Consider the following 12,977-nt stretch of genomic DNA (forward strand, 5'->3'; position numbering starts at 1 on the left):
TAACGTGTACTTTAGAGCCGAGGGTTTATCACCAGATGGGTCAGTCGCCTCCACCACGCTCGCCAATCAACTTTCGCTGGCGTGAAACACCCTATACATAGTTCCCACAGACCATGTGACCCCTCCGGGGCGGCCATCTTTGATGGCAAAAGAGCTATGTTTACACCACTTTACAGGCAAATTTCATCCAGTGTTTAATACTTTTAAAGCCATCACGAGAAGACAAAGTGACACGCATTATAAAGATACAGACGCTGCCCTACTTATGAACGAGATAGGTTCCGATCGTTCGTAAGTTGCTTCAAGTTGCTATATTTCTTATGTTTAAGGTTTATATAAGTATATTTAAGGCTTGTATAAGTAACATGTATTGTTTTGTACTAAAAAAAAAAATACATTTCATAAAATAATATGCTCTGTAAAGACTAAGCTACTAAGTGTTTGATATTAGCTCGTGTCACAAACTAGCATATTTTGAAAGGTGAGTACACACAAAAACTATGTTTAATAATTTGTTCACGGCAACCCTTGTATAGTGGAACCTCGGTTTTCGAACGCCTCTCAGTTCGAACAAATCGGTTCTCGACCAAAAATTTAGAGAAATTCTTGCTTCGCTTTTCGTTCAAAAAATCGGAGTTCGAACGCCGGTACGCTGGGGGCGATGCTGAGCGCCGTACGAGTGTAGATTGCCACCACCCCTCGTGAAGAACTGTTGTCACGGCAACGCGCACTCCTTCTCTGCTTTCGTTTTTCAAAAGCGGTGAAGGGAGTGTTTTAACTCCTAATTATGCCTCGGAAGAAGGTTGGTGCAAGCAGCAAAGTTGCTACAGGTGAAAAAAGAGGAGTAGTGCGTACAACTATTGCATTTAAGAAAGAAATAATAGCAAAATATGAAGGTGTGCGAGTTTCCCTTCTTTCAGGAATACAGCATGGCTTCTGCAGACAACCGCCAAGGTAAGAAATCCTACTCATAATTCTTTTCTTTATCCTTTAACTGCTCACCACTTGTTGTGGAGACCCGGGTGCTAAATGACATGTAAACGACCTGATTTTTTTATTTTTACACGTCCATGTTAGCGTTATCTTTCGTACGGATGAATACGCTAACGTGAACGTACGATTAGCCTGGGTTAGCTTCATTTAGGGTGTTGGAACGGATTAAAACAATTTTACATTACTTTTAATGGGGAAAAAACAACTTCGGTGATCGTACAAATCGGTTTTCATACAAAGAAATGGAACGGATTATGGTCGAGAACCGAGGTTCCACTGTATATGAGTTTTTTTATATAGTGGAGTTTGTATTGTTGCTGCTTATAAGACCAAAAAAAAAAAAAAACAAGTTGCTAACATTAGCATGGGCCACAAAGACCAAGCTACAAACTGATATTACCCAGGCTAAAAAACTAGCATGTTTTCAAGGAAAGTTCACACTTGAATCATTTGTTGAATGCAACCCTTTAGGGTGTTTGCGTTGTTGCGAACATGAGCCAAACTAAAGGAACAAGTTGCTAACATTAGCACAAAAAATATTACACACAGACTGTTGTTTAAATCTGTTTGATGCCAGTTAGCCTGTTTTGAAGGGGAAGTACACACTATTATTTCTCTTTAATAATTTGTTCTACAAACCTTTATCATAAATGGAAAAAAAGGTTTATTGGAATACATGGAAAAAGGTCGTCATATGAGATGTTACCATACTTATGTTAGCAATTGTGGGATATTAACAGTTGAATATTTTGGATTTCCTTCGGTCTTTGGTGAAAATCGGTACCATTTATAGTGATATTATATTTTAATAGGATTCAGAGTCAGACACATCAACTTTTTCCGAAAAAAATACGGTGTTTATTGACTTTGAACTGCAATCAATACTTTACAAAAAAAGGAACAAAACAGGCAACAGGTATGACTAGTAACAAACTTGGCTGGAAAGGAAATACATTCAACAGTTTTTGTCATTTTTATGTTCTTTGTGTTTCGGAAACAAAAAGAAAAAAACAAAAAACAGAAATAAACCAAGTGAAGGCAACAGTGGGGGGATGAAAAAAAAAAAAACAGGTCCTCCATCGTCCTTAGCTACCTGGAATGTAGGCAAACGAGGCACTTGAACTCAACTTTCCTCAAACTATTTGGTCACAGCAGACTGGGTGAAGAAAAGGACCGTTGCCCCGAAAAAAACCCAAAATCTAAAAGACCTCACACACGGACAAAAAAAATCTTAAAAGCACCCGAGTTACTTCTCGAAAGCACTCGAAACGTGTGTGGGTGGAAAAAAAAAAAAAAAAAAGAGAGTTCCACGGAATTGCAGTTACGAGGGAAGACATGAAATAAATAATCAAAACGGCATTTTTTCCTTGTCGCAGTTTAAATTCTCTTTTTTTTGACCCAAAAAAAGTGTAGTTGCAGAAGTACAATATATTAAACTGTGGAGAGAAAAAAAAAGGAAAAAAAGAAACCGACAAAATGTCTTCACAATCTTTAGATTAATATGGAAGATCATAATTTAACATAAAAGAAAATATATTCTATTGTTCATTATCCAGATAAATACAAAAATTAAACAACAAAAAAGAGGAAAAAAAACGCATATGATCACCAATAAATATGTTCTGATAAGTTAAATAAGCAGTGACAAGCAAAAAAAAAAACCCTTCCGTTTGAAAAGTTTGCAAATAATATTAATAATAATAATAATAACATTAATAAAAAATAATTATCAAAAGGAAGAAAGAGAGCTTGTAGATCTTGTCAAGTGATGTGGCCAATGATGATCAGCTTAATAGAGAAAAAAGGGAGAAATAAGCCAGTGACCAGCAACAGGATGAGAAAAAAAAAAAGTAAGACGAAGGGGGGGAGGCGGTGAGGGTGTTTGGAGACCAACTTCCAGTTCTAAAGTCCTTCCTGCAGACTCACCCTACATCACAATTACATAAGCACAGTAGTCCGTTCACCCCCACGCTAAACACAGAAACCCCCCTAGGCACTTTTTCTTGTATATATAACTTTTTTCATATTTATTACTTTGTTCTGTTTTTGGATTCAAAGAGGGAACATTAAGGCGGGGCTAGTGCAATACAGTCCCCCCAGTTTGTTTTCCAAGGCCACTTGTGCTGCTACACATTCAAGAGCAAAACTGAACATAAGAAAATTGGCGTAGAAAGAACCAGAGAACGTGAAAAATGTTGATTCCCACAATTCACAGTTCTAATTCTTTTCTGGTGGCTTTAGCTTGTTTTGGAGGGGGGGGACACATGGCAGGGCACTTTTCTTGACTTCCCTAAAACAGACAAAACTTTGCTTAACTGGTTTCCAAACTGAGGCACAGTGGCTCTAAATATTTTGTTGTTCAAAACAGAGATGTTGGGGTCCCATATTGTCTCTTGGGGTACTTTTTTGGTCGCAAATCACCTTTCTATAACCCCAGGCCAGAAACTAGTTTACAAACTGAGGCACTGGATCCCTCCATAGATTCTTGGTAGGGCTTTATATTATTAGGTTTTCAAAACTAGGTTCAAATCTTTCTCGGAGTCCATACTACACGTATGTGAATGCCAAAGACTTCTAAAACTGAGGCAGCCATCCCAAAAAGAGCTCCAGAGTCAATTCCTTATATTTTGCAGGCTCATGTTTTAGAAATGTTTTTAGCTTCACAAAAAGTAACTACGGGCCGAAAAATGTTTTTTAAAATATCTTCTTTTTTTTCTACCTTGACTGGAGCAAAGGTGCCTGAACAAAATTGTGGGCAACTAGAATTCAGAAACAGAGGCCCAGAGTCCAAAAACAAGGTGTGAGTGCCTGAAATGGTCCATAAGTCACTGGGTCTCAAACCATTACTTGAGGGATTCCAAAAACGCTGTCTCTGGGACCCCTGATGTGTTGGAGTCCCAAACTTGATCGAACGGTGAAGGTCCCAAGCTAGGACGAAACAGTTTGGCAGTCACTTTCTTTTGGGTTCCCAAACTGACACCAGAAGGGGCGGGCACTTTTTCAATCGTAGATTGTCAGAGTAAGAAGGATCAAAAGGTTTTGGGCAGTGAGTGTCGAGTGTTAAACTTCACACCCTCTGTCGTGGCTGAGAGTTCCCAAAGTCCTGGGGCAATTAAAAAAAAAAAAGGCAACCCAGATCAGATGGCTGGTGTGTAAGGCAGTAAACATTAAGGGTAGGGGGGAGCAGGGGATTGATCCTGGCCAAACTGACTACATCCTTGTGGCACCAAGGAAATAAGACCACCCTATGCACTCGCGTCGAAAAAATACAAAAGGGTGAGAAGTCTAGTCATCTGAAATGGAGAGGCGGCTGAAAATGGGCAGTCGGCGGGTGGTGTCGAGCGTGGGGGACTCGGAGCCGCTAAGGCTGCTGCCGGAGCTGCTTTGGTAGCCCTCCTGGTCTGAGAGGGAGTCCTGCGGGCTGGACGGGGACTCGAACATCCGGGGCGACTCCAGCATGGGTCGGAAGTAATAGGGCCCGTTGGTAGGTGAAGGGGGCCCGCCGTTGCCAAACTCCGGGACCGGGGTTGCGCCGCCTAAGCTCGGCCCGAACAGGTTGGCTAGCTCCTGGCTGGAGTACGTGAAAGGGTTGCTGCTGGGCCAATCGGGCACGTCGTCGGGGAAGAAAATGGGCGGTGGAGTGACGGACGTGGGGCTGTCACGGAGCCCTGCCGAGCTGGGGAAACCGGCGAAACTGTAGCTGTGCTGCAGCCGGGGCCGCTCGGCCTCACTCGAGGACGACCCTGCGCTGTTGCTGGACTTGAGCGGCGGTCCGCGCCGTTCATCGGCGTTGTGGATGAAATGGCAACGGGGCCCGTACGGACAGAAGCCGATGGTGTGGAAGGTGCGGCACAGCTCCGTCTTGTACTTGGGGTGGCGGCTCAGACTGCGCAGTTCGTGGATGCCGTGCGCAAACTGGCACTTGTCGCCGTACTTGCAGGCACCGTTCTCCTCAAAGGGCCGGCACAGCTCGGTTTTGTAGCGGCTGGAGTTGACCTGGCCGCTCGTGGGACTGGCCGGTCCCAGGCACTTGTGTAGGAGGCGCTCGCCCGTTTCGGAGAAAGAGCGGTCACGAAGTCGCAGGTGGTTTTCCTTGTTGTTGCCGCCGAGTCCCGTGATGAGTGCCGTGTGCTCGGCCGCCTTCAGGCTGTTGAGGAACTGGTTCTGGTTGAACTTGGCGCTGCCGCTGCTGACCGAGTGCCGTCGTTGGTACACCCCGGGAGAGCCTACTGCCTTCCTGTCCAGCAGGGGGCCCGAGACGTTGGCATGCGAGGTTGCCAGGTTGCCGTTGTAGCCCAGCAGCTTGTTGTTCTGCAAGGACACAGACACAAATGTTTTTAATGTATAAAATAACATATAGGCTTCTTTTCAAAATATAAAACTTCAACCTCTTATTTTATGAACATTGAACCAACGTGTCATTCTTATGGTTGCGGTGTTCGGCCACAATGGCATAGCGGGACTATATCACAACCTGGGCTGCAACGATTAGTTGATTTTGTCGATAAAACTCGATAATAGGAATTGTCGACATTCAATTTCATTGTCGACTATTGTCGCCAGACATTTTTTTCCAACAGAATGAAATATCTCTACATGAATATAATCTCTGCTGAGATTCACTCATGCGCTATAGTATCTCGTGTTGAGTGGTTACATACAAAAATGTTGGCGTCAACAAGTACGCATATCAAAACTTCCAACTTTGGGCACATTTTAGGCAGGATACAGCGGATAAAAAGACTACTTGCAAAATGTTTAAGGCAGACCCTGAATATCAGGGCAGTGTCCCAGTGACGAACATTTAAAGAGGACCAGTCGGACAGTTGAATGAAAAGGAGTCTGACTCGCCTCGGTAATATTAAAGTAACATTCAAAGAAATACGGTTTTCATTATACGCATTGTCGATTTTCTACATGTATGTTTCGCTATAAAAGCCAGTGTGAGCATTATGCAGTACTATGCCTGAAAAACGTATTTGAAAATAAATGCATGCAGTCTGAAAACCCAACATAATTTATTAAAAATTAAAAACGCCAAATGTCGGTTGTTTAAAACATTCATTTCAAGTTGCTGAGAAATTTTAAGTACTTTTCTGACAGACTTTCCAGTTGACCACTGAATTTACCTGTAATGTCTTTATCGTCATTGATATCAACGTTGTGAAACATTGTAAGCAACGATATTTGACAATACAGTCCAGAGTAAACATGTTATATGGATATAAAAAGAGAAATAAGAACTGAATGCCCATATTTGTTTCATTTGATTATTATGTGATTATTCAACTAATCATTCAATGTTCGGGATTAATCAACTATTAAAACGGTCGTTAGTCGCATAGAAGAGTAGTTGTGGTATTTAGCCACAAAGACAGGGTGGCGCTATAATCACACTTTCAAGTTGCTCCTAAAACCCTCGAAGAAGAATCACAAATGTCTTTTGTTGGGTGATTCTTGGGATGTTCAACCATTGAAATATGGAGAAACTTATTTCAGTTTAAAAAAATTAACAGCTGGCTTCGACGATTCTGACTTGCGTTTGTCCAAGCAAATATACATTTTTGGGCAGAATAAATTCTCGATATACCATTATTCATCTCTGTTCAACAAAATCTCAGAATAAGAAAACATTACGCAGGCTGTGGCTGTGGTTAGCTCTAGTTTAGTTACGTCTGCTGTGCATGGCAACAAGTTACACTCGGCAATGACACAGTCTCTTTAGATAAGGTAAATTTAAAAAAACGCCATGTTGAGAAATGACCAAATCTCTAAAATAATAGTTGAATTGTTTCATCTTTTGTTTCAACAATTTCCCTCCCTCCTTTACTAGTATGTCACATCATTCTCCCACAACCGATTATACACACAATTGTCTCATCCGGAAGTCCTGCCTTCCCTGTGGCATATGGCCGATTCAGTGCCAGCCAATCACAGCACATAGTGAGACAATCAAACCATTCACGCTCTCATTCACACCTAAGGACAATTCCTAGTCTTCAATTGATTAAATGCGAACGCATGGGGAGTGAGGAGGAAACCATAGAGCTTTCCACTACTAATGCATTCCATCAGACCAAAGTAAAGCCCCTTTGAAAATCTGCGTAGTTTAACTATGATTTCAAAAGTCAGTTCCATCCATTACAACTCTTTGAAAATACATCAAAAAGCTGTGGAAAATATGTGACAGCTTTATTTGGATAAAAGAGAAATTTTTTCACCCAAGTCATTGAAAATATGTTTTTAAACTACCTTTGGTGGATTGAAGTTGGTTATACAATTAATTACAGTTTTTAACAAAATTTTCTAGTCTGGGACAGACTCAACACAAACCAATTTTAGACCTTTATTTTCGACAAAATCGTGACCAAGATGGACCAGAACAGATTTCACCTGAAATATAACGGCCAATTTACTTCTTATGCTTGTTGGGGGCGATAGAAAACAAATCACAAAATACTGTTTTATAATTGATAAAACAGAGGCTACACTATTTTGAATATGTTATTCATTGAAATGACTCTAGACTAGACATGTCAAACCAACGGCTCGTGGGCTGGATCCCACCAGTTGGATGTATGGCGCTCCACAAATTTCCGAATGTGTCAAAAAGAAGCAAGTATATATGTCATTTTTTCAAAAGTTATGATTCTTTAAAGCAATGCGAACCAAAAGCGCTCTCCACCCACTAGAGGGCAAGGTTGGGTTTGTATAGCATGGTGAGTTGGTTCAGGTCTAAAACTGCGTTTAATTTAACATTTAATGCCGAACATAAAATATTTTTGTCCTCGTCGTTTGTGAATAAATGTGTTGTGCTTTGAAAAGATCATTTATCATTTGTGAGCATAATTTGTGGAATAGACCAAAAAAGTACAGGTGGAATGATTGAGTATACCACTTAAATTAAAACATAAATACTTGGCCTAAACAGTGTTTGAGATGCCTGCTCTAGAATATATCGAACCATGAATAAACAGTGGTATGTCTAACTAGGCTGGTAAACTATAAAAGCTTGCAGTTAGAATTAAACTTCAATCAATACTTTAAACTCATCATAAAAATGGGTCAGGACTTAAAATTTCAAAGGGGTGCGAACGGAAAAACGTATTTATGCTTGTATAACACGCAACCCTTTTTTTTTTTAAATTAAAAATGTTTAAGAAAAATTGTTGTCTTTTTCTCAGCTAAAAACTATCGTAAGCATTTAAAGTGAAAAACATTGTTGGATCTAAATCGACAACTATGAACACAAAACCAACATACAATTTACATTGTATTCATTTTAAGTCTTTCAAATTCGTATTCATCAATAGATACACACAAGAGTCATGCTTTTCCCCGTTTATTTATATCTTTCAGGACGATATTCCGTTTTCGCCATCATCTAACATTCGTCTCTGGTACCGTGAACACAAACAGTTTGAAAATGCAATAATATCAAATGCAAGTTACACACGAATAAATACAACACTCCTGCCTGAGCTAACTACACTGATTTTTAATGCAAACGCTGGGAAATCTCATATTACATAACATTTTCTCCTCTGATCTTTACAAAGTACATAGGTCACTCTCTTTTTTACTTCAAAACAGTAAAATTATCCTATAAGTGAGACTTTCATGTCACTAGAATTGTTCAAGAACAAAAGAACACTACTTCTCAGGAGCAATGTTCTTGGCGCAAGTTATGTTTCACAGCACAGTGATTTGATTGCCAATAGCCTTGATTTGAATAAGAAAAAAACATTCAGTTTTTCTCATTTTGGGGTGCAGAACAGATGCAGGGCCGTACAGAAGGAAAGCAGCTGGTTTGGCTGGTTGCCCTGGTTAGGAATGTGTGGGCTGCTCTCAGTAGAATAGAGCACATGAGCTGAGATGAGGGGAGGCCAACAGGCCCACAAAAGAGGCGGCATCGCTTCACTAACACAAAAGTCGCTTTCCCGCTGCATTGAAAAGCATGAAAGAAAATAACAGAAATTGGAGGGAAATCTAGCGCTCGTAAAACGAGATTTCCACGCGATTCTTGCTTTCGTGGACACATTTGAAACAGGGATTCCGCGACCATGTGGCCGATTGGAGATGCAAGTTCAGACACTTTTAAAACACTCTACCGCGTCTATTAAAATGCCTTTCTAACAACGCGATACGATTGTATTAAAAACCCAAGATGCTTAAAATAGAGTTTTTGATTGAAATCGCAGCACATTCCTCCACATAAACACGCAAAAAGACCGTTACCTTATTGATTGCTTCGAAGTCGAAGAAAGGCGACACCACAGCTGTGGTCATCTTTGCAGTCACTAACGTCCCCCCCTAAAAGTTGCAAAACAAACAAAAAAAGACTCTAAATAAACCCCAATCGAAGCAGATCGTTTGGAAGTTCCGCGCACGGACTTGTTGCAGGAGCGTGTGCGTGATTTGCGGGTCTATGTGCGTGTTATTGACCCTGCACGACTTCCCCCAGTGGCCCGCGCTCGTTTCGGCATTTGCTTTATAATACTGCAGCAGGAGGAGCCTCCAGCGTGGGGCGGCAACTTTCTGTTCAACATTTTTCTTTTTTTTTTTTACTCCCCCCAGTTTCTTCTCGTTTCTTTTTCTTTCTTAGTCGTCGCCACCCACTTTTGCTTCTTAACTACGCCCTCTTTTAAGTTTTAAACCATCTTCTGGTGATGGGAATTCCTGCTCTCTTTAGAGAACAGTCTCTTTACGCCAAGTACACTAAAAAGAGTTGGTGTTTGTTTTTGATGTTTTATTCAATATCCTACTGATAATTATGTCACATTAACACAAAATGGTTATAGAAAGAGGTGGAGAAAGCAAAAAACTCACAAAAGAGGGAATAAAATAAACAAAAGAAGTCATGTCAAGTCATGTTTATTTGTGACGCCCTTAATCACAAAGAGTCTCAAAAGGCTGCACAGACCACAGATTATTGCAAACGCCATCCCCTGATCTAAAACCTACATGAGGGCAAAGAAAAACTCAAAAACTTCAACATGAGGAAAATGAAGAAAACTTGAGAAGGGAAGAAGAACACTAATAATTTAAAATGAGTAACAAATAGATAAAAACTGAAGGAATACGCAAGAGAAAGGAAGCAAAAAAATAGGAGAAAATACACAAAAGGAGAACAAAAAAGGAAAACAAGAGAAAAGCAAAAACAAAAAAGGGCAAAGGCTAGAAAAAACAAAAGGGGGGAAAAGCAAAGGGAAAGAAAAGGGGAAAAAACTTAAAAAGCTACAAAAAGAGAGAGAAAAAAAGAGAAATAAAGAAGAAAAAAGGATGAAAAAAGAAATGCCAGGAAAAAAGAAACAAAAAAGAGAAAAAAAAAGTTAGATAAAAGAAGTAAAATGCCAGGAACAAAAATTACAAAAGAAGTAAAAAGAAAAAGAAAATGAGAGCAAAAACAATAAAATAAATATACACACATTTATTAAATTTATTAAAAATCACAGCATTTTAACTAAAAATATTTACCTTCATGGCAACAAACAAAATAAACTGAAACACAAGAATAAACATCGTTACCTAACAAAAAAAAAGCTTATCGTGAATCACATGATCCCTTAAAAACACAGGAAAAATTGATAAAAAAATATATATGCAAAAAAAGGTAAAACACAAAACAATTCATATAGTCAACAAATTTAAAGTCAACAGAAAATCCCTGAAAAAAACATGGATTTTGACTAATCACAATAGAGAAACAGTCACGAAGGGAACCAGCTCTTCAATAGTGGTGAGTAGGCTCGGAAAGCCGTTTCGTTCGCGAACGACAATTCACTACTCTATTTACACAGCCGTAGACGTACATGCTTGCACAAACCTCGTGGAATGGAATAGAGTATTATCTAGAAAATATTTTGTTGATAAAGAGTACTCAAACCATTCAAGCAGAGAGTAAAGTGACTGCTATGCCAATTTAGTTTGTCTTAGTGGACATGCCATACAAAACTTCCACTTCCTTTTTGTTCAGAACTACTTAAAGTCTACTGCGCATGCGTACACAATTAACACACTATCGACCTTTGAATATTACTCTTTTAAACACGTCGGTTTAGTAAAACCTTTGAGATAGTTATTCCTTTACCGTTTACCTCCAACAGTTTTTGTGACCTTTTAAGTATACGTGTTTGTTATTTTCCTCCAAGCAGCGTTTGTGAGAAACTTCCAAGTGAGTAAAGTGTTGAATAAAAGCTCGTACCTGGTGCGAATAATGGAATTATGGAGGGCTTAAGCTGTTGTTTACTCCTGTCTGGGGAACCACAGTGCTTCTTATCCTCCTCTGTCACCCACTCGCTGCTCTCTGTAATTAATTTACTCTTAATTGCTGGACTCTAAAGTTACTGGGACTTTCCAGTCAAGCCAGTTGGTGGTTTAACTCCTTCTCAACTCATTTACTTCGCTTACCCCCCCACCTTCCGACTAAGCTTCCAAACATTCCCCATTTGGAAATTGTCAATTAATTAATCTCTTACAGAGTCCAAAAGTGACAACTTTAGACATAATTTTGTCAATTTTACTGCTTAAGAATATTGCTGAGCGTAACGTGAGACTCATTTTAAAGGGACAGTGTGTATTATTTGACCACTAGGTGTCACTGTATTGTGTTGTGCAACCAAATATCAGTGAAAAGGATGAACATAAACTATGGAATCTCAAAGTGACCAAACCACACAGTTTCTTTTCATTATGTTTTTGTTTTTTAGGGGTACCTTTGGCAGCAATATAGCGGGGAATTATGACAACTCTAGGTGAGCTATATGTTATCTAAAACGAACATACATTTCTGGACTTACCAGCATTTAAAGACACGTTTGCATAATAGCTGATGAGTTTTTTGCCAAATTTCTTAAATCAATATTGTTATTTTAAATGAATTATTTTTTTTATCTACAAATTGGAGGCACTAAATAATACACACTGTCTTTTTCGAACATGTTATGTGACATTATTCTGTTGTTGACTCATTGTTTTTGTCCTGTTTTTATTTTTATGTTCAAAACAAAAGTTTTCATTCATTCAAAGTAAAGCAGCAAAAACATGGAGTGCAAGTATTCAAACTATGGCTCGGGGGTCATTTGCATTCCTTCATTTATTTATCATCTATTTTTTAGTCGCCCTCGACATAAAAGAAGGAAATGATTATGGTGACCAAGACTTGATTATTCCTGTTTTCTAGGCCAATTTATAGCAAATTACAAAATATGCATTTTGAATGAAAACTGAAAGTCAAGCAATGTTTTTTTTTATTGGGAAAACTCAATATTACAGATATGTTGGTTATAAATATTAAATGGTTATATTCAAGGAGGGCAGCACGGCGGCACAGTGGTTAACGCGTGTGCGGCACAGTTCTGAGGTCATGGGATCGAACCTCCTGTGTGGAGTTTGCATGTTCTCCCCTTGCTTGCGTGGGTTTCCTCCGGGCTCTCCGGTTTCCTCCCACATTCCAAAAACATGCATGTCATGTTAATTGGAAGGTCCACATTGTCCCTAGGTGTGAATGAGAGAGTGGGTTGTCTGTCTCTCTGTGTGCCCTGCGACTGGCAGGCAACCAGTTCAGGGTGTCCCCTGCCCACTGCCCGAAGTTAACTGGGATGGGCTCCAGCACCCCCGCGACCCTGCTGAGGATAAGCGGTGCAGATAATGGATGGATGGTTATATTCAAGGATTGAAAAGTAGCTTAAATTTTGGTTGAAGTGCTTGCATTCGTTGCCATGTTTCTGAACAAGTCTGCTTAATAATGACGCTCAGTTTGCTCTTTGGTGGCTTCGCTTTGCCCTAGGACTTCTTCTTTCCTCATGCTTAACTGCGGCTGGCATTAGTTTGTAAGGCGTAGTATCTTATGAAGTGTCGTCACATCTACGAGAAAGGTTCATGCGACACCTAGACAGGGCACTACAAAGTGTGTATTAGTGCAAGGATTACAATATGGAGAGAGATTTGTCTCAAGGACAAACATATTCAAAATTTACTCAAGA

At 39.8% G+C, this 12,977-nt stretch overlaps 1 protein-coding gene and 1 long non-coding RNA gene across 2 annotated transcripts in view; one reads left to right on the forward strand and one right to left on the reverse strand.

The window, feature by feature from the left end:
* Positions 1 to 1,828: 1,828 nt before the first annotated feature.
* zfp36l1a (ZFP36 like 1 zinc finger CCCH-type a) lies at positions 1,829 to 9,475 on the reverse strand. The gene is made up of 2 exons (XM_088354175.1): positions 9,232 to 9,475; positions 1,829 to 5,304 (listed from the first exon to the last, which is right to left on the reverse strand). Exons 1-2 carry the CDS (start codon positions 9,280 to 9,282, stop codon positions 4,279 to 4,281), a joined length of 1,077 nt encoding a protein of 358 aa, XP_088210301.1. The 5' UTR covers positions 9,283 to 9,475; the 3' UTR covers positions 1,829 to 4,278.
* A 1,517-nt stretch (positions 9,476 to 10,992) lies between these two features.
* LOC148351949 (uncharacterized) overlaps positions 10,993 to 12,977 on the forward strand; it is a 56,133-nt gene continuing 54,148 nt past the window's right edge. The window contains exon 1 of the long non-coding RNA XR_015852897.1: positions 10,993 to 11,167. This is a non-coding gene — a long non-coding RNA (uncharacterized LOC148351949). The remainder of the gene's footprint in view (positions 11,168 to 12,977) is intronic.

This window comes from Urocampus carinirostris, chromosome 15 (assembly GCF_059441175.1).
Source record: "Urocampus carinirostris isolate Australia breed hairy pipefish chromosome 15, RoL_Ucar_1.0, whole genome shotgun sequence".
Taxonomy (NCBI): Eukaryota; Metazoa; Chordata; class Actinopteri; order Syngnathiformes; family Syngnathidae; genus Urocampus; species Urocampus carinirostris.